We start from the raw sequence: 26,314 nt of genomic DNA on the forward strand, positions 1-26,314 counted from the left end.
GCATGGGCCTCCCGCCCCCTCCCCAGCCGGTCCTCCTGGGCCAGTTCTTAGGAGGGAGTAGAGGAGGAAGTGAACATTTCTTACTGGCCCGTTACATGCCAAGCATTGTGCCAGGGGCATTGTGTTCATTTTTATAGTTAATTCTCCTAAACCTAAGAGAGTAGCTATTCATTTCCCCACTTTACATTTGGGGAAACTGAGACTCAGCAGAATGGAATGAGTTATCCAAAGTCACATTGTTATAAAGTGACAGAGGTGAAAGATGAATCTAAATCTGTTGGAAAACCCATGTTCTTTCAACCTTATTTTCCTTCCCTCTGAACCTATCCATTCTAGCTTGGTAAGCCCAGTGTGACCCCAGCACAAAATTCATCACACTAAAGCTACAAGGGACTCGAGGAATCACTTATCCATCGAATTCACACTTCCCTTAACTACGATAGGCTCAGAGAGAGCAGGGACTTGGCCAAGGTCATTGAGTGTGTCAGTGGTAGAGTTAGGACTAGATGGCAGGGCTCTGACCTCCCTTCCCTCTGTGAGATCAGTCCACAAGTCCCCAGCCTCATGCTAGACCCAGTTATAGGCCAAGAAGGAGGAACCAGATGGATGTCCTGATAACCTAAGCACTATTCTAGGTAGACAGACAGCTCTGGCCACCGGGTTTGGTTTTGTGGGATTCTCCCACCTGCAGAAGCTGTCCACAGCAGCAGAAGCCACCCCACTGCACACAGAAGCTCTGGCTCTCCTCCTGCACACACCATAGACCCTGATCACCCCATGGGCCTTGGAGGGCAGCGATTCTCATTTTGGGGGCCATCTTAGCCTCGGCTGCCTCCTTATTGCATCTCGTTTGGATGAAAGAGTATGGTTTCAAGTCTGCTGACCAAATTGTTCCCCTGGTTGGACCTACAGAGCCTAGACATGGAGGAGAAGGACTACGGGGAGGCCGATGGCCTGTCAGAGAGGACCACACCCAGCAAGGCCCAGAAATCGCCCCAGAAGATTGCCAAGAAATACAAGAGTGCCATCTGCCGAGTCACTCTGCTCGATGCCTCTGAGTATGAGTGTGAAGTGGAGGTAGGGAGCACCCACCACCATGTTTCCCATCCCTAGCCAGCTGGCCTCAAAGCCAGCCGTCTTCTGTGTGCACTCAGCCTGGGCCAAGCCAGAGGGCATCCATTCTTCATGGAGTCCTGGACTGACTGCAGCGTCCCAGAGAGATGACCTGACAAGCTCTCCTTTGTACAGATGGTGGCACCGAGGCCCGGAGAGGGCTGTTATGATTGCAAATAGAATTAGACAAGGCACCAGGCTGGCGCCAGGAAAAGGTTTCTCAGGGTAGCTGTACCTTGGCAAGGAGCCACCATCGAAGGCTGATCTGTAGCCTTGTAGGCCTAGGAACTGGACTCTTCAGTCTCACCCAGCAGATACCAGTGTTTCAACTAGAATCATTTTTATGTATTTATGGGTGGAGAGAGGGGTCTTACCTTGTGGACCTCCCCGTCCAGGGCACACCACCTCTAGTATTCAGGATAAACCGACCACTTGAGGTTTTTTTTTAACGTCTACAGCACCTGGTATTCCTAGGTGGTCTCCCATCCAAGTACTAACCAGGCCCGCCCCTGCTTAGCTTCCGAGATTAGACGGGATCGGGCGTATTTAGGGTGGCATGGCCGTAGACCTACTTGAGTTTTTCATGGTAAGGCTGTCCCCCAGACATAGGGAGGCAGCCCATTGGAAGGACACACTCACCCAGGCCACGTATAAACCCTGTGGCGTGGTCCCGTCCCACCGTGGGTGGCAGGGCAGGTGCCCCCTCTCTGGGGTCATTCCTTCTGGACCCGCATTTAGCATCTTTTTCCTATGTGGGTTCAGACTCCCAGCCTAATTCTGAACTCTCACTTGCCCCCTTAGAGGTCCTCTCCCAGTCTAGACACCATTTCTGGCCCTCTCTGTGTATACGAAAGAGTCTAGAAGGTGACTTTACTGCTGAGAGTTACAGAAGCCACCTACCTTTCTCTCCCTCACCCTGGTCTTAAGGGACATGTCTTACTTCTGAGACCTGGAAGGCTAAGTCCCACTTTGCAGTAGTTCATTTTTTTTGAATGTTTATTTCTTCTATAAGAAGGTTTCAGGATGAACACCTTTGCCTGCTTCTGGGCAAAAGGAAGGGGAATCTTCTATCTCTTGTCTACTACCTACACTGGCCCCAAGATGCAGTTTCAGCCTGTCATGGAAGAGAGTAGAGGGTGTGTCTGAGGCCAGGCCCACTCTCTCTGAAGGGCTCCTCCAGGCTCAGGGATCTCCTGGCTTCCCAGAGCCACTCTGCACAGTCAGACCTGGCCCTGGCCTCTGTGACCTAGTCGGACCTCGAAGGGACTTCACCCTCTCTGGAGACCTCTGCCTTTTTGAGCAGTGGCTGCTTCACACTGCTCCTGTCCTGTGATCCCTTTATTGGTGCTCTTCTTCACCCCTGTGGGGTGTCCAGCCAGGTTCTGGGCTTTGTCCTTCTGAACCCTCAGGCCCGGTTGATATTCAGGGAGGTACCAAGCCTGGCTGTGTGGGAGTAGGAGGAAAAGGTGGCTCAAACAGTGCTGCTTCCAGCTGAGGCTAATTTAGGCCCCACGAGCCCCTGTGAAACCTCACTTGCTTCCCAGTTTGGGGGGATACTAGGCTGGGCTGGGCTGGATTTCACTTAGACTGAGTATAAGGGAAGGGCCGGGAAAGGGCAGTCACACTATGACCCTGAGTCCTGGGACCATGTGGCATTTCAGGAGGCTCTTCTGTCCTTCTCGTACCCAAAGCTTAGACTTTTTGTTCTCTGCTCCTTGGGTCCAAGTTAGCCTCCTCGTAATTGTTGTAAAGGAAGGAGAAGTTAACTGCCCCACACATACCCACTCCAACTCCCTGCCCCTACCCACAGTAGGTCTGAGGTCTAGGAAGACCCCAACAGGACTTAGAAGAAGGCAGTTGATGCCCTGGGCATTAGGGTCAGGCAGGAGTGCTGTCATCCAGATGCTGGAAGGCTCTTGGGGGCATTTTAAGTTGTTGTGGTGGAGCTGGGGGTGTCTTTTCACCCTATCCTGAGGGATGTTCTGGCCTCACAGCAGCTTCGCTCTCCTCCTCAGAAACATGGCCGGGGCCAGGTGCTGTTTGACCTGGTCTGTGAGCACCTCAACCTCCTGGAGAAGGACTACTTTGGCCTGACCTTCTGTGACGCTGACAGCCAGAAGGTACCTGGGCTGGGGAGCATGGCTGGCAGGGGAGGCCTGCTGTTGGGGAGACCTCTAACCATAGGCCCACGTAGTCTCGGTGGCGTCCCATAGCCTCCATCAGTGCACAGATGTTCATTAGGTGCCTTCGGTTTGTGCATCCCCAAGGTTTAGCCATTCCTATTTGTCCTCAGTTCTCTGTCTCCACACCACCCCCCAGTCCTTTCTTGGAGACCTGCAAGTCGCCTCCAGATAGCTATCTGGAGAGCCATGATATGGCTTCCTGGGGAAACTGAGGCACTTCCCCCCACCCGCGGGAGGCTCCTGTCTGAGTTTCCTCCTTCCCACCAGTCCCACCACAGCCGTGCCACCTGTTCTCTGTGCTCTCTCAAGGCGATGCCAGCCCCAGGGCCCTGGGTCCCAAGCCCGGTGGTGAGTCTAGGCCTTGTTTCCTCCCTTCTCAGTCCCAGAGAAAAGGGCCCAAAACTTCAGCCAGGGAAGGGTGTTCCCACCATGGGTTGTCAGTGGGGCCACTTCCGAATGTTTGTCTTAGCCCCATCTGGGTCCTCTTTTCCACCTCTCCTCTAAAGAACTCTGTCTTCTCTTGCAGAACTGGCTGGACCCGTCCAAGGAAATCAAGAAGCAGATCCGGAGTGAGTGGCTGCTGTGGCTGGGACCACGGTGGAGGGTGGGCAGGCGCTCCAGGCCATGAGGGCCTCAGCTAAGCGGCTCCCTCCTTTGGGAAGTGCATTCAGATGCAAGAGTTCATTTGCTCCTCTTTGAAGACCTTGAGGGAAGGCAGGGCATTGTTTTGTAGAGGATGAACTTCAGGCCTGGACTGTCTAGAGTCACACAGCAGGTTAGCAGAGGGAACACAGATGTCTTCAGGATGTAGCACAAGGAAGGACCTGCAGAGTTATCTAGGATAAGGGGGCAAACTGATGGCCTGAAAACAGCCACCCTCCTGCTAGGGCTGGTGAAGGCTTCAGTGATCAGTGACCCTTGACTCAGCTTAGAATACTTGCCCACACAGCACTCCAAGCCACTTCCAAATGATAGGCGTTAACGTGTCAGCAGAAAGTTAGGCCCACCCCTGATTCTGGCCATCTCTTGTCTTTAACAATGGGTGACCAAGGCCCAGAGAGAGGCAGTTATTTGCCCAAGGTCACAAAGCAAGGAATTGGCTGAGGCAGGTCTTCAGCCCTGGTTTCCCAGCACCATCCTGCACTCTCTTCAAGGCCTGGGGTGAAGGCAGATGAGCAGGCTGACAACCTGTCCTTTGTGTTGGGGAGAGGTTAGGGCAGCCTTCAAATGCAGAAGGTAGAGGTAAGTGGCCTCAGCCAGGTGAAGTGGCCAAGCAGTAGGTGAAGACCTGGAGCCTAGGCAACCCTCCCTCTTGCTTGGACTCTCTGGTCCCAGGGCTAGAAAGCTATAGTGGAGCGTGTTGCCATGACAGCAGGCAGCTGGGCCCAAGGATGCCTGCTGACTCTGTGGGATGGGGGGAGGGGGCTCGAGGAATTTTCCTGTAGCTCCTGTCAGTTGGAGACAAAGAGGCAGGCACACGAATGGAGCACACGCCTCTAGAGCTGACAGGGTCCGATGCCTGGGCTTCAGGCTGTCCTTAGGAGCCTCAGCCTGGCTGGGAGGCCTGGTTGTCATGCCCAAAAGGATCGGAACACATGCAATGCATTGTATTTGAGAAGGACCAGGAGCTTGATAAAGAGAGAAGCAGCTGTCAGCATTGTGGAGTCTCAGCTCCCTCCTCTGGGATGGGAGTCGGGAGCAGTGCTACCTCTCCTTCAATAGAGCCACAGTCTGTGTCCCCACCCCTGTAACTTTCACCCTTTCATTCCAGCTCTGTTTTATAGAACCCCCATGGAGCAATTTTTTTACTCTCTTTCTTTGAGACAGTCAAAGAAAGACTGAAGGAGACACCACAAGTTCTTGTGTCTTGGGCTTCAGAGTTGGCTATACTTCCTCTCAAATCTCTGTGCCCATCACCTAGGGCACTGGAAGCAACTCCCCCGCCTCTCTGCACTCCCGCTTCTCCTTGGCAAGTGGATTAGTGATTCCTGCCTTACAAGGTGGAGGTGACAGTTAAATGACGCATCTGTGGACAGTAGCTGGCACACAGTCGTTGCTTCCCTTAAGCAGTATGGCGTGTTGGTTAAAAGGAGAGACAGTGAAGCCAGCCTGTCTGGATTTGATTCCTGACTCCATTATTACTTCTCATGTAATTTAACTGTCCTGTGCTACAGTCTCATCTGTAAAGTGGGAGTAATGACAGTACTTACTGTTAGGGTTGTTGTAAGGATTAAATGAGTTATTATATATACAACACCTAAAACAGTACCTTCACAAGTAGTATCCAGTATGTATTAGTTGTTGCTGTTATTTATTATTGTCGTTGTTATTTCTGAGACAGGGACTGTTTCCCCTTGAGGCTGCTTTTTCCAAGGAGTCAGCCGTGGTCAGGAGCCTGGGTTCTGATGTCAGTTGACCAGAGGTTAGACCCCTGTTTTCTACTGCTGACTAGCTGAGCGACCCTGGGAGATGGCTTAACCTCTCAAAATCATCATCTGTATAAAGGAAAGTCAACCTCAGAATCATTACGAAGGTTAAATTCCTCTACGTGCATGCAACGTTCTTAGCAAACCAAGGGACCAGCACTTAGTAAGTGTTGGAGACATGACACCTATATGGTGAAGATCATGATGACCACAGGGACAAGGATGGTAGTGACAGCATGGCCTCCCGCCCTTCATGACCATTGCTTAGCCCTGGATGGGCCTTGCTTTCTCACTTTGTCAGGGGCCTTTTTAGAGCATGAAGCTAGAAATATCCCGGTGGTGGTCTCACCATCGTTCTGGATTGTAGCCTTTCATCAGCACCTCCTCTCTGTCTCTTTCCCCATCTCCCCACCACCAACAGTGTCTCCCTTTCTTAAGTGATCATCCCTTCTCTTGCCTTGCAGAGCTTGTTTCTAGCTAAAACCCCAGGCTTTATTTCTCTCTACCTTCTATATATGTACCATTAATTTTTCATATCTAAATATGGAGGTTAACATCCCTATGAAATGTTCTTCGTTGCTTTTAATCCATCATATTTGCCTTTTAGGTCTTATTTATAATCCAATTCTGTCATCTGAGATGGAGTTAAAATGGTATAGAGCAGAGTTTTTCAAAGTGTTTCAGGGAACATTAATCTGCCTTATAAAAAATGGATACAGCAGGTCAAATAAGTTTTAGAAACTCTTGATCACATGTCCCTTTTAAAGAGGTACAATTTACAATGGCAGAGTCAGGGCTGTGAGAAGTCCGAAACCTGTTTAATGTGATACTTTCTAGATTTCTTGTCTTCTCATTAACATCTTATGGCATAAACTTTGGTGTAGAGGAGCGAACATGGGTTCTGGAGCCAGGTGGCCTGAGTCTGAACGGCAGCATCGCCACTTCCTAGCTAGGTGATCTCGGGTTGGCCACTTGACTGTCTGGGCCTCAGTGTCCTCATTTGCAAAATGGGGATAATCATAGGGTTTACTCATATGGTTGTTTTTGCAATGAAGCCATGTTTGTAAAGTAATTAACAGTGTGTCTGGCGTGCACCATTGGTTTCTTTTCTATCTTGTTCACAAATTTCTTAACCTGGGCCTCAGTTTTCTCAGCTATCAAGTGGGAATAATATTCCATACTCCCTGATTGGATTGTCTTGAAATTATAGATATGAGAAGACTTTGAAAATTGCTAATAGTATGGTTCATCACCCACTGGGGTGATGGGGCCTTTCTGATCTTTCCCCTACCTTCTTCTCTTAGGCAGCCCCTGGAATTTTGCCTTCACAGTCAAATTCTACCCCCCTGATCCTGCTCAGCTGACAGAAGATATCACAAGGTGAGGGCTGTGGAGGGAAGGGGCAGGTGTGCTGGCCGTGGGAGACGTGGAGTGGTATGTGATGGAAGTTGCAAACTTAGGTGCCTACGGAGGCCAGGCAGATGGCATAAACAAAGGAGGCTGGCTCAGTGCGAGAGAAAGTGACGCAAACACAGTGGTCGATGGCGGCTGGTTCTTGACTTCAGAGGAGAGGTGTTGCAGGGATCAGTGGGGGCCAATGTGAATTCGAAAGGACAGATGCCATCTAAAACAGTTCAGCGTGGGCAATCACGGCCACATGGGAATTGGGCCTGATCGTTGAAGTGGAGCTAGAGTTTTGAAAGTAAAAAACCACAATTTTTAAATGTTAGCAATTAATTCAGACTTTTAAAAAAAATGTGGTATGGGTCGTCTCTGGGTGGACCAGCCAAATACATCTGAAGATCTGATATGCTGGGTCGACCACCAGTTTTCGACTTTGGGGTTAAGGTGAGAGTTGAATGCAGATGCCTCTGCATGTGGGAATTTGGTCCTGTGTGCTGTTCTGTGCGTGCATCAGGTATGTGGGGGTCAGATGAGGCATGTGACCCCTTCCATGGGGGCAAGCCCGGCTGCTAGGGTGCACATGGATTACATGTGCCTCAAGGCCAGTGAACAATGTGCCTTGAAGACCGGAAGGAAGTGCAAAGCACCCTTCAGGATGAGAGCTTCGATGGGGCTCATCTTGCCTCTGTAAACCAGAATAGGGAGAGGCCTTTTTCTTTATCCAAATCCCTTCCAAAGAGGTAGTCTCACTTCATGATATCCTGGGACTGTATCATTCAAGTGCTAGGCTCTTCATACCCACCAACAATAAGTGGGCTTGGGGTTATTCCTATAGGTGCTGAGCCAGCCCCTCTCTCCCATTGGGTCCCTCCTTAATTCAGCTTCCTGTTTGCCAGGCAAGGGTCCAAGGTCAAGATGCCAACTTCGGAGATAAGACAGTTGTCTCTGGAATAGATTGGGCAAAAGCCTTGGCCTTTGGAGATAAGACAGTTGTCTCTGGAATAGATTGGGCAAAGGCCTTGGCCTCATTAGCCCGGAGGTCAGCTTGGAGCCAAGATTCAGCAGCAGGATGGGAGCTCCATTTCCAAGAGGGCCGAGAGCTTCAGACTAGCTCAGCCCCCATCCCTCTGGTCTTGCTCACTGGTGCCTCTCCTGTTTGTTCCAGTCCCTGGGCCTCAGGCTTCCAGGGACCCCAGGAGGGAAGTTAGCCTTACCCAGCATGGATGGCCCCAGGGGATGGGGTGATGTAGTCAAAAATATTCAGGCCCAAATAAACTGGTCAAAATGACAAATAGATTGAAATGAAATATTAGTTGGAGTGTTTGGCAGTGATTTCCAAATTTTTAGACTTGGACAAAATGCCCATATGTCCACCCTTGGTGCCTGTGATGTTCGAGTTGCCTGTGCCTTAACCCCGAGCACACACTGAGGCTGCATGTACTTTTTGCCAGAGCTTCCCTTCAGACTGCAAAATAATATCGCAAGCAGTAAATATTATATTAAGTAAAAGCCACTTAAAAGAAAAAGAAACAGGCAATTGAAAGAAAAATAGTGAAACACAGCAAAATGGACAAGGAGGCATCACTGGTCGAGAATGGACTGAAAAAAATTTTTTAATACACTATAACCGAAAACGCAATAAAAATGGTTTTAAGTGGTTCTAAAAATTGTAAAATCATCCAAGTGTGCATAAAAGCCTAGTGGTTGGAAATGTTTTTTTTTTTTAAACCAATTTATTTTTAGACAATTCACTGAGACCTAGAGGCAAAATAAAAAGTGTTGAGAAAACACTGGCAGACGCGTCCGTCCGGGCTGTGGACGTGCTGTACAGAGGTTAAAATGAATGAGGTCAGGTCTCATGCGCTAACCTGGGAAGAGCTCCAAGGCGCATAGTTGGGTGCGAAAGAGCAGGCTGTAGAATCGGATGCAGGATTTGATACCATGTACATATCAGAAACACCCACGAATCAAAACCACATGCATTGCTATATGTCCATGGAGGAAAGAGGTCTAGAACGCCACAGATAACAGGGATGACCTCCTGGGGAGGAGAGTGGGCCTGAGGATAGACGTCAAGAGGAAATTTAGAGTTACCTCTAAAGTTTACATTTTTTTTCTACAATAAGAATACATTCATTGTATAAACAAAAATATATGACATGTGGAAAGAAACAGCCAAAGTCGTCCTATTTAGCTTGAAAATGAATTAGAAATTGAAAATGCTCCCACAGTAGGAAAAATCTCTCAAACTTAGCCATGAGCAAAAATGCTTAAAGTCATATGAGATGATGCAAAACCATCTCATCAGACACGCCCAAATTATTAATATGTGAAATGCCAGTGTCTAGAATTGTGCCTTTTCTATTGAGCTGAGGGTCGATCAGCTTCATTCTGATGGATCGGTGGGCAGTTGTGCCTGGGGGTACCTGGTGGGGGGAGTCCCTGTGCCCATGCCCACTCTCCCCTATCTCCAGATACTACCTGTGCCTGCAGCTGCGGGCGGACATCATCACAGGCCGGCTGCCTTGCTCCTTTGTCACGCATGCCCTGCTGGGCTCCTACGCTGTGCAGGCCGAGCTGGGCGACTATGATGCTGAGGAGCACGTGGGCAACTATGTCAGCGAGCTCCGCTTCGCCCCTAACCAGACCCGAGAGCTAGAGGAGAGGATCATGGAGCTGCACAAGACGTACAGGTGAGAGGGTCTCCGCCCACGGCCTTCCCCGGATCCTGGGACCTTCCCCACTAGGCCCCCAAGATGCTGTGCTGTAAGTACCCCACCTTGCTCTGCTGCTAATTTGAGGTGCAAATCTGAGGGCAGATCATCTCATCAGATGGGAGTGATAGTAATTAGCTGTGTGACCTTAAATGACCTCTTGGGACCTCAGGTTCTAAGCTCCTATATGAGTGTGAGAATTCCCCATCCCTGGCTTCTGAGAATCAGTCTCTTTATCTGCCTAGTGGAAATAATAATAATTATTATGTGTCCCTGGGTAGGCGTCCTGACGTCTTGATTGTGGCATAAAGTTCAAGAGCGTAAAGTTCTAAAGCTGGACTGCCTGGGTTCACCTTCTAGCTATGTCGTTGTTTAACCAGGAGATCTTGGGCAGGTCGTTGCACTTCCTTCTCCTTTGGTTTCCTCATCTGTTCAATGTGGGCACTAATAAAACCCCTTTCAGAGGGTTTTGGGGAGGATTAAATGGCACATATTAAGGACACGCTTTGTGTTGGCTATTATTGTTGCTCTCTGTGACTTCAGGGGTTGAATAGCTGATCATGCAGAGGAAAGCACCTTGTTCCAGGTATTAGGAGATAATTAACTAGATGTGCAGTTATGGATTGGCTATTTAACCTGTCAGCTCTGTTTTTCATTGGTATATGTACGGACTTCGATTATCAGTGTTTCTCAGCTACTGGTATTTAGGGCAAGGGATTCATTGTGCAAGATGTTTGGCATCCCTGGGCCCATAACACCCCCTAGTCACTAACAACCAAAATGCCTCTGCCCCAATTCCAAAAGCCCACCACCCCCTGGGGGGAAAACCTGGAACTAAATGGTCTCTAGGGTTCTTTCGAGCTAGAAGTGCTTTGGGCTCCAAGTCCAAGTGTGTTATGGGAACCCAATGTGGTCCACGATGTTGAAGTGCATTATAAACTATAAAGTGCTGTGCATATGGGAGGGGGTATGGTGATGTTATCTCATTGCTAATGAGGATAGAAGGAATGAGGATAGTTGTGTCCTGGGGGCTGCATCAGGAGAGGAGACCCAGGGCCAGAGATGGAGGGGTTGTATATGTGGGGAAGCAAGTCTGCTGGGGTGTGATGGATGCTAGGTCAGGGCGGCAAATGTGGCAAATGTGTCTCCCTGAGACTTGCACGCCAACTCTTATTGGTTAGCAGTGGCTTTTGTTGTATTGTGTTGAGTAGGATATTCAAGCCGTACAGTTAGATAGCAGTGTCAGGCTTCCTAGCTCAGGACTAGGGAGTGATGGCCTGCTTGCCATCCCTTTGTCATCCCTTTTGTAGGTAATAAGATGTGTTAGGGATTCGCGTGAGTCAAAATACAGGCATACCTCGTTTTATTGCACTTCACAGATACTGCATTTTTTTTTACAAACTGAAGGTTAGACTCTCCACCAGCAAGATTATGACTTGCTGAAGGTCAGATGATGGTTAGTATTTTTGTAGCCATGCAGTATTTTTAATTAAGTTACATACATTTTGCTATTTCACACTTAGTAGACTACAATATAGTGTAACCATAACTTTTATATGCACCGGAAAAACAAAAAATGTGTGTGACTTGCTTTATCGTGATATTCGCTTCATTGCAGTGGCCTGGAACTGAATCTGTAATATCTTGGAGGCAGCCTATGATTCAAAGAAAGCAGTTCAGATCCATGTGGGCTGGAGAAATGCTAATGGCCATCCCTTTAGCTTTAACAGCTCTTTTGACTTAGAGCACATTGACAGCTAGTGTCCAGATGTCCCACATGATAGCTCACTGAGGTGGACAGAGCAGAACAAACTGAGGCCCAGAGGATCTGAGACAGATATAAGTGTAGCGGTTGGGAATACAAACTCTGGAGCCACATTGTCTGAATTCGAATCCTGACTTTGCTACTTAATAACTGTGCGTTCTTAGGCAAGTTATTCAACCTCTCTGTGACATAGCTTCTTATCTGTAAAATGGGAATAATGATACTTACTTTATAGAATTGTTTTGAGGATTCAGTGAGTTCAGACATGTAAAGTGCTTGGAATGGTAACCACACATAGGACTCAATAAATGTTAGCTGCAACTAAGTGTACAATGTGTGGTTTCTTGACAGCCAAAGCAAAGAAAGAACTTGGATTACATAACTCTTATTTTCAGAAGGAAGAATGTACACCTGTTCCTCAGGGGAGATTAAATGGCTTCTGATATAATAATTTGAGATAAATATCTTATGTGGGTAGTAATTTAGAGGCCCCTAGGTGATTATAATGAACAAAGTCATCCACAGTGGCTTCGCTGTCATGGAAGAGAAGAATTTATAGCTCACAATTAACTCACTGGCAGAATGAGGAAAAAATCCTGACTCCCAGTTCAGCCCTTGAGTGCTTCCTGGAAGAAACAAGATTGGACTTGAGCTTTGGCAGGAGACGGGGGTTTGGTGGACTGATGTGGGGTATGGGAGTGCGCCATCCTGCGCTGAGAGCAGAGAGCAGGCACTGGGTGAGGCCCGGCCATATGCCCACTCCAGAACATTTGCTTTCCTAGAATCACAGGTTCTGATTGTGGCCACCTTCAGGTAGCAAGACTCAGGCCTGGGCCTTTCCCACAGACACCTATGATCACTTTCTTTCCCGTAGGGGAATGACCCCAGGAGAAGCAGAAATTCACTTCCTGGAGAATGCCAAGAAGCTTTCCATGTACGGAGTAGACCTGCACCATGCCAAGGTACCACTGGGTCCAGAGGTCCCTCTAGCCTCTGAGGGTGCCCCCGATGATCTATCTGCCAGGTCTTTCTTGAGGGCTCAGTATGCCAGACCCTCTGTTCCTGACAACCTGAAGCCTTTTTATTCTCATTTCTCATTCTTTGAAGTTCCATAACCCTTTATTTTCCTATAATCTTTATCCTTTTCTCTTTGTATTATATTTATGAACCTGTTTGTGCCGCTACTAGATTGGGAGCATCATGAGAGAAAGACAAGGCCTTAATTTATTTCTCTATCCCTGAGCATGTGGCACATGATCTAACACCAAATATGTATGATTAAATTAAATGTTTGCTGAGTGAATAAGTTCTTGAGTGATTAACAGAGAGGATGATAGAACAAGTGGATGGGTGAATAAATGACAAAATGAAAAGGTGAATGACTGAATGACTATGTGAGGGATTGGTCAGTGGAACTCCAGCATGGAGGCTCTAAGTCCCCCTGCTCCCGAAGGCTCATTTATAAGCAGAGGTCAGGGAGGGATTTGGGGTGGGTGGCAGGCTGCTCCCAAGTGCGGCATCCAAGCCTTCTGTTCCATGGTCCCTTCTCATGCAGGACTCTGAGGGCATTGACATTATGTTAGGAGTCTGTGCCAATGGTCTGCTTATCTACCGGGACCGGCTGAGAATCAACCGCTTTGCTTGGCCCAAGATTCTCAAGATCTCCTACAAGAGGAGTAACTTCTACATCAAGATCCGGCCTGGGGAGGTGAGTGCCTTAGGAACCCCTCCTCCTCACTGGAATTGACTAGAATGGAAAGGACCCTGGCAGCTGGGCCTGGGATATAGGGACAGGGATGCTGGGGTGCTGGGAAGGGGAACATCCCTATTCTGCTGGGGCTCTCTCCATAGACTTGACATCTTAGGTATGTGCCTGCCTGCACACACACACACACACACACACACACACACACACACACACACGAGCACACATGTAAAGATAACCACATGCATTTAGGTTTCACAGATTGATGAATACATGTCCATATCCTTACATTTGCTTACATGTAGTACACAAGTATGTACACAAACTAAGATACACATAGACATACCCGTGCAAACATGTATATGTCCAGCCTCCACATCTCACCCACCAAAAGGTCCATTTGGTTCTACCTCTAGAATAAATGTGAACCCATCTGCTTCTTCTCTTTCCACTACACCAGCTATCAGCTCTCATCTACATCTCTACAATATTCTTCACGCTGGTCTCTCTGCCTCCATTGTCACTCCAGGCCGTATTTCTCATAGCTGCTTAAGAGCTTAAAAGTCCTTTTCATCAGATCATGTCAGATATACACCACCCCCGCCCCTCCTACTCCTTGCTTAAATCTTTTAAGTGCTCTCTTTAGCCTTGGGGCTAAAGTCCAACTCCTTCTGGCCACCTGCCTCTCTCACATATCTCTGCCCAACTGCTCCATACCCCTTTGGCCTTCTCTGAAATCCTTGAATAAGCAAGCTCTTTCTCGCCCTGGGCCCTTCACTTTTGATCTTCCCTATACCTGAAATTCTCTTCCCTACCTTCTCAGATAGCTGGTTCCTTCCGCATCCTTCAGATCTCTGCTCAAAAATCACCTATTTAGAGGGCATTCCCCAATCACCCTTTCTAAAGTAGTAGCCGACCCCCTCGCTTACACAGGTATTCTCAGTCACATCACACATCTCAATTCATTCCCTTCATGACCTTTTCAGGTATCTGAAATGACCTTGTTTACTTATTATCAGAGCACCCCCTCTCCCTAGAATCCTCTGTCTTGGTCACCATGGTGTCTCTGTTGCTTAGTACCAGACCTGTCACAGATGAAGAGCTTAATCCACCTTACTGAGTAAATGAATGAATAAACGAATGACTAGGCCAGAGTCACATATGCCAGAGAAGAGATTCAGGAAGGAAGAAAGGATGGATGGGTGGTAGAGTGCGCCCAGGTCTTGCTTCTAACCTGCCCTACTTGGTGTTGTAGTATGAGCAGTTTGAGAGCACGATTGGCTTTAAGCTCCCAAACCACCGGTCGGCCAAGAGACTGTGGAAGGTCTGCATCGAGCACCACACGTTCTTCCGGTGAGCCTGACCCTGGGCTGCGGTAACTGGGGATGAGACAAAAGCCGTGAGTGTATGTGTGGGTGATGTCTGTGTTTTGTGACCAGGGAGAGCAGGAGGAGGAACTTGTAGGGACCCTAGGAAAGGCCCTCCTCTTCTTTCCCAAGCCTCTCTCCTCCTGGACCACTTAGAGTTGTCATAGCTGGTGGGACAGTGGAATGAAAGGCCGACAGTGGTCCAGCCTTCGACCTGGCAATGCAGCTCTGATCCCCCCTCCTCACTTTCATCCCTCCACTGCAGGCTGGTATCCCCAGAACCCCCACCCAAGGGCTTCCTGGTGATGGGCTCCAAGTTCCGGTATAGTGGGAGGACCCAGGCACAGACTCGCCAGGCCAGTGCCCTCATCGACCGGCCTGCACCCTTCTTTGAGCGTTCCTCCAGCAAACGGTACACCATGTCCCGCAGCCTTGATGGAGGTATGCCCCAAACTGGGGGGAAGGGGGGGACATGCCAGGCTCTGCAGAATGAGCTGTGCAGGTGGTAGACACATCACAGGTTGATTTGCACCAGGCATGGTGGCCCAAGGGCACTGCTGCACTTGGGCAGCTCTCAGCGTGTTAGCTCCAACCTACGGCATTACTCCTGCTGTGATACTGTGACACGCTCTGGACTTCCCGAGACTTCCCGAGTAATGGCTTTTTGGGGTCCCTGGTTCAAGCATATGGTTTTCTGGGCCCCCTGCCTGAGACGCTTAGTAATTCACAGTTTGTCATACCAGGAGAATGATGTATTGTGACTTTAATGTGGGACTGGTGATGCCTTACCTGACCAGAAGTGGAGGTGTTGTTCCCAGTCATTCTTTTGGTTCCATTGAACTGATCGCCATCTAACCACATGGCACTTTCCCCTGCCCCCATTCTTTTGAGGCTGACAAGTGCACTTAACATCAATGAGAATTGGCCCTACATTGTCCTTTATCAAGCAGACCAAGGCTTCTCATAAATGAGGTCCGTGGACCACCTGCAACAGAATCACCCGTGAGTTGTTAAACACGAAGGTTCCCAGGCCCTGGCCCAGACCTACTAACTAAATTGGTGCCTCTCAGGGCCCAGGACTCTCCCCAGAGCCCTGTACCCCGGAATTTGTAGGAGAGGTTCAGAAGCCACATGGAGCACTAGGAGATTCAGAATTCAGCAGATCTGATTTCATATCTCAGGCTTGACACTCACCAGCCGCCCGTGGACACAGGACGTAGTCCACAAATAAAAGAATGAAAGCATAGGAGGCCTCAAACAACTTAACTCCCCTGTACCTATTTCCTCTTCTACAGAATTAAGAATCCCTAACTTCACTATGTTATGGGGATAACTAAATGTGATAATGCCTCTATGACACCCAAAACAATTCATAGCACATAGTAGGACCTTAATAAATCATACCTAATAATAAATTATTGTTTATTGTAGCAATAATTTATTATTGTTTTTAAGCTTATAGAGGATGGCTTAAAGGTAGAAGGTGGGGACTTGGGTGGGGTAACAGTAGATACTCCCATTGGGGCAGGCCTCTAGGCAACTTAGTTCTGCTTAACAAATATTTTCCGAATGTTCTAATAAATTTAGCTCTTTCCTTTGAGGAGCTCATAGCATAGTACGTTTGTAAGCATTCAATATGATTCAAGCAATGAGCGAAGCATGTAAAAAATAGAAAGTAGCCTTGAGGCAAGGGAGATTAATTCCGTCTAGGAGGGACAGACAGGTCTTTGCAAAGAGGGTGGCAACTGGATAGGGTTTTGAAGGATACCTAGGAGTTTCCCAGGTGGTGGTGAAGAGTCTGGTTTGGTATTTTTCTGAAGTATAAAGGTGAGACCTGTTCCAGGATTCCCTGGCCATGTTCAAAAGACATGCTGTTTTGCTGGGATCCATTTGGGGCTGAGGAAGCTCTATATTCTCCTTTAGTGGGCACAGAGCAGAGTGCTAAGGGAAAGGAGGGTATGTACTGTCCCTCTGTTCTTCCCTGCAGCTTTCATTACTATGCCAGGGGATAAATGAAGCCCAGATTGTGCAGGGCAGCAAAGATTGGCCCAGAGTTGGTGAGGCTCATCAAAAGGGGACTGGAAGCCTGGACTCTAAGCCAGTAGGCCTGGGTCCTTGTCGTGATTCACTGAAAGGTCTCAGAGTTTCAATTTATCCTTATAAAATGAGGATAATAATTCCCATTCTAGCCATCAACACAGAGCATTGTGTGACTCAAATGAAATAATGTTCATGAATGAGCACTTTGCAGAGTGAATATATATGAGTAAAAAGGATGATTATTTGCTCCTTTTTCATCTAGGCCAATCCCAAGGATAATCTGTGCTCTAGTCATTTTAATTCAGTGTTTTCCAGCCATTTTTTTTTTTCCACCAAGACACAATCCATGGGCATAGTATGAGTTATGCCCAGTGCTTGGTGTAAAGTCTGTAATTCCACATTTTTATTTCCTATTCAGAAAAGTACTCTGGGATGCCAATGAGTGAGAAACATGTTATTGTAGGAGTCCCCTTGAATTTTCCCTAATTATAAAGAAACTAAATCATTTGCAAACATCAGGACTTTAGCTTTCATCAGTAAAAGCTAACCTCACAATATCTGTGTATTGCTAAATAATGGTCAAGTCAGTATTCTGCCACAATGCCAACATAAAAAAAAAAAATCAACATTTGTGGGCCAACATTGATTGAGTTGTTTCACTCTGTGCCAGCTGCTTTTCTAAATACTTACATACCTTATCTTATTTGTTCCTCCCCTCAGCTGTCTGAAGTAGGCACTGTTTATAGGTGAGAAAACTGAGGCCCAGAGAGGTTATATAACTTACACAAGGTCACACAGCCAAGAAGAGATGGATTTGAGATTTGAACCTGTCTGTAGAAATCAGGAGGTCTGGGGCAGGGAGGCAGTCTGCATGACCTAGGGAAGGGCGCTTCATAACTCTGGGCACTGGCTTCTTATCCCCAATATGTTTGGGGTGCGGAAGTGTCTGCGCCACTCCAAGCATGGTTGAGCAAGTGTCAGGGCTGGCCCCCTGTCCACGCACCTGGGGGATGTCTCACATGGCCACCAGCTGTTTCTGCCTATTTTAGCAGAGTTCTCCCGCCCAGCCTCTGTCAGTGAGAACCATGATGCAGGAGCTGATGGTGACAAGCAGGAAGAGGATGGCGAGTCTGGGGGACGGCGATCGGAGGCCGAGGAAGGAGAGGTCAGGACCCCCACTAAGATCAAGGAGCTAAAGGTAGGAACCTGGCTTTCTCATACCTGGGGATCAGGTGGCTAGCCCCAGCCTTGGCCTTCAGGTGCCCCTAGCTGTAGCCAAGCACCCATGGTGATGCACCATGCTCAGGGCCTTGCCTGCAGTGGGGTGGGGTCACGCTGCCCACCCTACACCCTCCCCTCCTTTTGTCTTGCTTTCCCAGAGGAGTACTCTGTCCCCTAGGAGTCTCTGGCCTCCTCTTGCCCACTCCTCATTTTCCCCTTGGACTGTAAGTTGGATCTGCAGGGCCCCTTCCTGCTCAGAGCATGATGGGGTGTCACTGCAGACTCTCACAAGTGTGTCCCCTTCTGCTGTCCGGCCCATTCCCACATACCCATGCACACACTCGTGCAGACACGCGTGGCCTCAGACTCACATGCATTCACTCACAGATGTATACTCCTCACCCGTAGAGTTATGCGCCCAGACGTGCAAACAAACACACACGCACATGGGCCTGTGCACACGCAGGTATAGTGTGTTTCCATCATGCAGTCCCACTTGGGAGCACAGGTCCCTGAACACACATGCTGACCACAAGGAAAAGGAATACCCAGAAGCCCTCATGTCCCACCTGCTGAGTGTGCCTGCTCACTTTGCCTCCAGTCCTCCGGCCTTCTTCTTTGCCTACCTGGGCCAGCTCCCTGCTTGAGGCCACACAGTTTCTGACTACTCATTGCCCCACGGGTGGCCCAGCCAGCTTCCCTGGGCTCTGCTGCTTGGATGGGAGAGCTCTGGGTTACCTGCTGGACCGGGCTGGTTGCGGTGTCTCTAATCCATTGGCTCTAATTACCCTGCTGGTTCCTTCCCCTTCTCTCACGTCCGCTAGCCGGAGCAAGAAACCACGCCAAGACACAAACAGGAGGTACTGCATGGCACATGTCCCTACCTACCCAGCCATTCAAATGCCCAGCTCATTTGTCACCATCCCACAGTCCATCCCAGGCTCATATCCTGGTACCATCTCACCTTTAGCTTCACCTTTTCCCCGTGGCCATCCTCCTGCCTCTGCCATCCCCCTCCTCTTGCCAGCCCCCTGTCTCCCACCCGACCACCCTCAGCACCCCCGCTTGTTAAGCCCATCTCTCCAGCTCCCTTCTCAGACTCCCTCTCCAGCAGTGTTTTCCCCTCCCTCCTTCCCCCTTCCTCCTTCCCGCTCCCGTTCTCTACCCAGCTCCACACTCTGCCTGTCCAGACCACTGACGCTTGCTCCTCAGTCCCTGCATATCATCCCACTTGGGTACCCCAACTCTTGTAGGCCATTCTGTACTTTCATTGAGCTCATCTCTTCTACCCCTGCCTCCCGGCCCCCAACCCTTTCTTTGACTCATCTCCTCCCCATACCACTGTTTTGTCATTCCTCCACCTCCCCTGTGTCCCCTCTGTCCTCACCCCAAGCTTCTTTTCATATCTATTGGTAACCAGATGGGGGGAAGGGGTGGTGGAATGAGAGGGAGGAGCCTGGGAGCACATCTGCATCTTCTCAGACTCCATTGCACCTCCCTCTGGTGGAGCCTGCTGCTTCTCCAGCTCTATCAGGAAAGCCTCCTCTCTCCTCCTCCTCCTGCCTTTCCTCTTCCTCTTCCCATTTTTGCTTCCTCCACCTTATCCCTCCTGTGTTAACCACATCTCCTTCCCTTTCACACAGTCTCCAACTCTTCATTTAAACCTTCATTGTGACAGAAGTGGGTTTGTTCTTGGGCCTGAGGGAAAAGGCCAGAGCCTGAGGTATAAGAAGGGCCTGGCCTTGGAGTCCTGGTGTGTGGGTTTTAGCCCTAGTTCTGCCACTGACTCTTCAAGGGTTTGGGGAAAGTCCCCCGAGGCCCCAGTCTCCCATGAGCACAGCAAGGCATTTGGACTAGGTTTCCCCGAGGCCCTTTAAGGCCCTCAGGGCTCCACCACTTCTTCTAACCCTCAGAAACACTACACACCCACAGAGCCAGAATGGCAGGTGCAGGATAGGTCACAAGCCATGTCTTGGATCCATTGCAGCCCAAACCCACCTTCCGTGCAAACTATGTTAGGTTTGATTTCTCAGACAAGGGGTGTTTCATCCTGAGGCAGCTCAGCTTGGGAGGGGATGCTGGAGGTACAGACATGTTTGGAGCGAAAGTGGAAGCCTCAGCAGCACTGGTTTCCTTCACGAGGTCACCTAGGAGTCAATCAGAGTGGATCCTTGGATGCTAACGATGAGCCCAGGGGAAGAGTACAGCTTATCCAAGGTCAAGCTTACCTTCCAGGTAGTTCTTACAATCACCTGATCTGACTTGTTAATCAGCTGAGATTGTCCACTTCTTGCCATGAATTGAGTTGACATAAATCCTCAAACAGCCTTGCAGATCAGTGTCCTTGGGCTGCCAGCCTACCCATCCTGCCCCCAGAAGTAGGCAGACAAGCAGCTTTGGCAAGTCATTGCTATCTCCTGCGCAAAGGCCAGACCTCACTTGACCTAGGGGCAGATTACTCTGTCATGCTACATTGACCAGAGCTCAAACTTGGCAGTTTAAAGCGGGGCACACCTATGACTTCAGCTATACCTGGCTCAGTTCTTACGTCCGGCCTTGGGACTTACCTCTCTTCCTTCTAGCCTCTAATTCTCCTAATCCTCCTGAACACTCCTATAGCATCCTAGTTTCTCTTTCTGTCTGTATCTTACCCTGTCTGCTATTGAGGAGTCAGTACCCACAGGTATCTGGAAGATCCTGGGTGGTTGGAAAAGGCAGTGGCTCCCAGTAGAGAATTCTGAACACAATTTTTTCCTAGTCCCTGATGTGGGAGCAGGGCCTATTTTTCTGGACATTCCTAGCCTTAGAAGGTCCCCAAAGAGCCTGAGCAATTGTACATGTTGGGCTGTGAGTGGCTTAAATAGGACATCCTGATAAGCAGAGTGGTTTGGGTCTCAATCAGAAGTAGGGACCTGGATCTGGGAGGCTAGGGAGTAGTTCAGAGCTGCCTCGTGAACAAGGTTGGCGAGTTCTCACTATGCCTTCATTGTGAGCAAAGGGAAGTCATCTCTGTGGCTGACTAAGACTGGATCACAGCACCAAAGGGAACTCACCCAGTCCTGTGGGATTTGGGTTGAATTGGGTGTTCTGAGGCCAGGAGCCAGGCAGTGGAGAAGAAAAGGTGGTACTTGACCAGAAATCTCTTCTTTTTCATCTTTAAGTGCTTTGTGCACTTCTTGGGGCTACCATCCCTGCCATGCTTGGCTCATGGGGCGCTGTAAGGGTGACACAGGGCCATGGATGGGAATCACTTTGCTGATGTCGTGATCATGACCATGGCCATCTTCACCACCACACCCTGTCTCCCATCTCCGAGCTGTTCCACTAATGCCTGGCTGTCCTTTCTGTCCGCTCCTAGTTCTTAGACAAGCCAGAGGATGTCTTACTGAAGCACCAGGCTAGCATCAACGAGCTCAAGAGGACCTTGAAGGAACCCAACAGCAAACTGATCCACCGGGATCGAGACTGGGAGCGGGAGCGCAGGCTGCCGTCCTCGCCCGCCTCCCCCTCCCCCAAAGGCACCCCTGAGAAAGCCAATGAGGTAAGTCTCACCCCAAGCCCCTCAATAGAGGCTTTAGGTGAAGAAGGTAGGGAAGGCTGCTATGTACTGACTTACTCTCACCCTCCACACCTGAGTACGTGCCGCCCGCCCCCCGCCATTGCTGCATAAGGTGATGATGGGGGTAGGGGAGCCAGTTAAGCTGAGAAACACAGTCACTACATCTTAGAATCTGGGGCCCCAGGGACCACCTGAAAAACAAAAGACTCATGGTGGCTTGGTGCAGTCCCCTTCATCAGTCAGAGTGTAACGGGGAAGCGGGGTGCTTGTTAGAAATGTTAGGTTCTGGGGCCCCACCTCAGACCTCCTGAATCAAAATATAGGAGGTAGAGCCCTGGATCAGCATTCGCAACAAGTGCCCCAGGTGGTTCTCATGTACACTGAACTTTAAGAATGGGGTATTTCTATCCAGTAACCAGACCCTTTCATGCCTACTGTGAAGGCACAGATTGGGGAGTATCCCCTCCTGAAGGTTCCCCGGAGCCCAGGAGGGGATGGATCCTCTAGGAAAGTCAGAGCTGCTCCTGTTGCTTCAGGAAAGGATCCCATACGACCTACCTTTCAGACTGGGATGTTTCTCAGTTGAAAAGGGGAAAGATAGGATCTTGAGAATTCGTGTATTTATAATCCCAAGCTGTTATTGTTAGCACTGCTAAATCTTGGCAATATTTACCCTTGTTTATACTTAGATGTTTTCTCTTTAGCACTGCTGTTTATTGAACTCAAATCAACTGGGGTCTAGACTTAACGCCACCTAGGTTTGAATTCTAGCTCTGCTGCCTGCCTGCTGGCTGGATGATCTGGGGCTTGTTACTTAACCTCTCTGAGCCTCTGTTAGGTAGAGGTAATAAAAGTACCTACTTCTTAGGAATGTCATGAGAATCAAACGAGATAAAGCACAGTGGGGCCAGCAGAGTACCTAAATGAGGTGCTTATTGTATTTTGAGAGTCCTGGGACTCTCACACGGAAGGTTAACTTCAAATCTCTTTTAAAGATAGAACCTGCTTGGTTCAGGTCATTGTTTTACAGACGAGCCCTGAGGCCCAGAAGGGGAAGGACTTGTTCAGTGTCACAGTTGATAGAAGAGGAGCCAGGACCTGATGTTATGGTGTCGCAGGCATTGTATTTGCTATTAAATCACAGCTGCCTGGGAGCAAAACCAAATCATGTGAAGACCAAGTATAGAGTCAGCAGTGCGTGTGCTGTCTTCTGATGCTTTGACCATTGCCGATGCAGCCATGATCTAATAAGCAGAGCATTTGATGGACTCAGCACTCCCCATGGCCTCGACGTGCTGGAAAACAGAGGGCCTCGTCTGGTGTGGCTGCTGTTGTAGCTCCTTGGCTGGTGATTCACAAAGTTAGGGGATGCTTTGGAGACCTTTAAGGCTGGTGCCGTGGAGAAAGGCAAATTTCTTCCCCCCACTGAGGCCTTCTGGGGTCACCCTTGGCACTAACGAGACCCTGAAGACGCTGGAGTTGGCCATGGGGGCTGGTCTAGTGATGCAGTTACATGCTCTGCTCCTCCTTCCAGGAGAGAGACTTGACCAAAGTGGCCTCTGTTGAGTCCTGAAGTGGGCGAGGTGGGAGGCAGAGGCTTCTGAAAGGGTCGGACTCCCGCAGAGAAGGGCAGGATGAGCCCCGGGGAGCTGGGCTCTGGAGCTTAGGAGTGCCTTTGAGCAGCCTGACTTAGGGGTGCACCCCACCTGCTGGTGACAGCTGGGACTGCTAGAAGATGAGTCATGGAAGGTGGAGTCTGTTCCACCTCCTGTTTCCCTACCTCTGCCCCAGGAAGTGTAGCCCACTGCTAGAAAGGAGCTCACCTTGGAGTGATGGATCATTTAACTGACGTAGAGGCCCCCTTGGCATTTAGAAGCCCTTGAAGATTTGGGAAATGGGATGGAACTGTAGCCAGGGACTGGACTGGATCATTGGGCAAATGACCTTACCTCTCTGAGCCTCACTGGCTAGTCAGTCTCATCTAAAGGGGACCAAAATTGCCACTCTGTAGGGTTGTTGGGAAGGTTGAACAAAATTATAGATATAAATGTACCTTATAAACTGGAAAGTATGGCTGGCTAGTCATGGGGCTATTGCTAATGGTGGCTAGAAGCCCTGATCCAAATATGGGCTTTGTGGGGAGATATCCTGCAGGGGTGTTTCATCCAGAGTTCCTAGTAGATTCCTCATAAATTCTGGGGCCTTATCTGGGCCAAGGGGGAATGGTAAGAACTTAAACCAAAATGGGACTCCAAACTATAAACTATAAAATAGGGACCCCAAACTATAAAGAAGAGTTCCCTTTGGCCAAGCCCAGGTTTTTGATCAAATCTAACTTTTTAAATCGGGGCTGAGACCCAAATACGGGACTGAACCATCTAAACTAAAGACACTCAGAGAAGACTCGGAACTGGAGTGCAAATGGTACGGCTCCAAAACCTCTTGAATGAGAGTGGGCAGGTGATGAGGACAGGCCCAAAGCCACAGCATTGGCTGGTCCAGCAGCTGACCAGGGGCCTTCCTCCCTTGAATGGCTTGGAGGGGCAGTTCCTTTCTATCCCGCCACATGGTATGGCTCCTTCCTGACCTAATCTATAAACCCTGAGGATGTGGGATTTACAAAGCTGGGCTATTTACAGACTCTGTGTGTGTCTCTCCTGCTTTTTCTCTCTCCCTCTCTCCCCCTTTCCCTTTCCTCTGGCCCTGGGCCTCCCCTGCAGTCCCAGAGGACCCGGGACATCTCTCAGCAGAACTTGGCACCTGAGCCTGGGACGGCCACAGGCTTGGAAGTGTTCACTCAGAAAAGCCTCGCAGCATCTCCTGAGGTTACTGTTGTTACCTCCCCACCCACCCAGGACCACCCTGGTGGTCTTAAGACAATCCTTTCTCTGGGGTGAAGGGGGAGGACCAGACTCTGCCACGCAGATGGGGCAGTGGGTAGCCGTATTATCCCCATGCTGTGACAAGTGAGCTTCCCTGTTCCAAGGATCCATCAAGGGCAGGCCCCTCCCTCATTTATTGTTTCCCAGGAATCAGGACCGAAACCATTCAGTGAAGACAGAACCTCCTGAGTCACCTCTGGCTTCAAAGAGAGGTAGAAATGATCTCTTCCCCTCAGGCCCTGCTTTCTAAGCTTGAAATGAGGAGTCATGGCACCTAAATGCCTTCTTCCCTGAGGTCTTGTCTCTGTTCAGAAGTCTGAGTAGGGTCTAGCGGTGGCTAGTGGGGGAATGGCATTCCATCCATACCCCTCCTTCTCTAAACGCCCCTTGGAGCTTGGATCTGTCAGGGTCTCCAGGCAGGCGAGGTGGGCATCTTGCTCCAAGTCGTATCTTTGGGGTTGTAGAGATATTGGTCAGGCAAGTGTTCTAAGGGAGGAGGGCATTGCCTCTGTGCCCAGGACAGAGAGCTTTGGAACTTCCTGTGGACCTGCATGGATGCCAGGTGGAACCCAGGCCCAGGGAGTGGGGGGCTGCATCCTTCCTCTCTGCTGGGACTTCATAGACTGTCAAGATTGAAAGATACCAATTGATCATCTGGGTGAAACTTCCTTCTCTCTGGTTTCTGACCCCACTCTGTTGGCACAGTGTGTGTGAGGGCATATACCTTTTTCAATCTCCAGAGAAAATTTTCGTAGCTGCTAAAGACATGCTAGAACTGTAAAAAAGACATGAGTCAGCTACATAAGTGATAAAACATAAATGGTAGTTTTACTCTGAAATTTTCTTCAATGTAAAAGTAAAAACGAAACTACCAGCACTCTCTTGAGAGAAGTTGGACAGGTGTCAACAGCATCCCAAGGCCAGGGAAACAGTGATGCTCTGGAGCACGGAGATGCCCCTAGAGCCAAGGACAGGTGTCCATATTGGGGCAGGAGAGGGACATGTGCCCTTCATCAGCATTCCTGAAAACGGTCCATCCGGCCCCTTCTACAGAGGGGGCTCTCGCTGTTTTAATAGTAGTTCATTTTGTCTTCGGTCATCATTGGGAAGTTTTCATATTGAATTATCTGCCCTTCTGAATCACCTGCCTGTGGGCTTCACTCTGTCCCCAGGCCCCTTAGATCTGCTCTGCATCCTCCAGGAAGGAAGGCCCTTCAGAGTTGAACAGCAACCTCCCGTCATTCTTCAAGTTTCTTCCAAGGCGTGGCTTCTAGGGGGCTCCTCATCCTGGATCCCCTTCTCTGGGAGTCTCCTATAAAGAGCAGGGCCCAGAATGTGACAGAGCTTGAGGTGGGGCCTGACCAGCCCAGAGTCAGCAGAACTGCCTGGCTGGAGATTTTCTCCTTGACAGTGGCTTATATGGGAGCAGAGTTGCCTGTACTTCCACTCCCAGCTCATTTTTTGGCCTGTCTTGTCCCAGTGCCTCCATCTGATAGCAGGGGCTCTCTGAGCAGGCACTGCAGGTCCCCTGGCTCAGTGGAGAGAATGACTGTTGGGCTACTCTGACATCATCCCCGTCTTGTAATCTGGCCAGAATCACTTTTGGACCAATCTCCAGGGCCAAGTGCAGCTCTGCCAATGTCTTGGTGCCAGTGAAGCTTTTCTCATTTTTTGTTCAGTCTTTTTTTTTTTCTCTTTAAGATCTTACATATCTTTCACTTGTTACAAGCAGAGCCTCTTTTTCCCTCAGTGCTCGCTCTGTCATTCGTGCAAGTCCTCTCTCCTCTGGGAGCCTCAGTTTCCCATTCTGAAATAAGAGCACCAGTACCTGCTTCACTGGTTGCCATTTGGATTAAATTTAGTAAGTTAGACAGAGGCTGACATTGCCTGGCACAAAGTAACTAATGTAAGTATGTGCTTCCATTTTTTTTCCCT

At 49.3% G+C, this 26,314-nt stretch overlaps 1 protein-coding gene and 1 non-coding gene across 14 annotated transcripts in view; one reads left to right on the top strand and one right to left on the bottom strand.

Annotated features, from left to right (window-relative positions):
- The window catches only part of EPB41L1 (erythrocyte membrane protein band 4.1 like 1), a 120,728-nt gene that overhangs the window by 66,696 nt on the left and 27,718 nt on the right, over nucleotides 1–26,314 (top strand). For 11 of the 13 annotated variants that reach the window (XM_025039794.1, XM_025039797.1, XM_025039799.1 and 8 more), the window contains 11 exons: nucleotides 913–1,077; nucleotides 3,129–3,233; nucleotides 3,823–3,865; nucleotides 7,027–7,102; nucleotides 9,601–9,819; nucleotides 12,480–12,567; nucleotides 13,161–13,313; nucleotides 14,566–14,663; nucleotides 14,943–15,118; nucleotides 17,767–17,915; nucleotides 21,297–21,479. In XM_025039794.1, the coding sequence (XP_024895562.1) occupies nucleotides 922–1,077; nucleotides 3,129–3,233; nucleotides 3,823–3,865; nucleotides 7,027–7,102; nucleotides 9,601–9,819; nucleotides 12,480–12,567; nucleotides 13,161–13,313; nucleotides 14,566–14,663; nucleotides 14,943–15,118; nucleotides 17,767–17,915; nucleotides 21,297–21,479 (1,446 nt within the window). In that variant the 5' untranslated portion in view covers nucleotides 913–921. Of the gene's footprint in view, nucleotides 1–907; nucleotides 1,078–3,128; nucleotides 3,234–3,822; nucleotides 3,866–7,026; nucleotides 7,103–9,600; nucleotides 9,820–12,479; nucleotides 12,568–13,160; nucleotides 13,314–14,565; nucleotides 14,664–14,942; nucleotides 15,119–17,766; nucleotides 17,916–21,296; nucleotides 21,480–26,314 lie in introns of all 13 variants that reach the window. The other 2 variants (XM_025039796.1, XM_025039803.1) reach the window with 2 other exon arrangements.
- On the bottom strand, nucleotides 1,563–1,681 carry LOC112471159. Its single transcript, XR_003043221.1, has one exon. It is a non-coding gene; the product is annotated as a 5S ribosomal RNA (ribosomal RNA).

The sequence above is a fragment of the Pteropus alecto genome, unplaced genomic scaffold (genome assembly GCF_000325575.1).
Source record: "Pteropus alecto unplaced genomic scaffold, ASM32557v1 scaffold45, whole genome shotgun sequence".
NCBI classification, from domain to species: domain Eukaryota; kingdom Metazoa; phylum Chordata; class Mammalia; order Chiroptera; family Pteropodidae; genus Pteropus; species Pteropus alecto.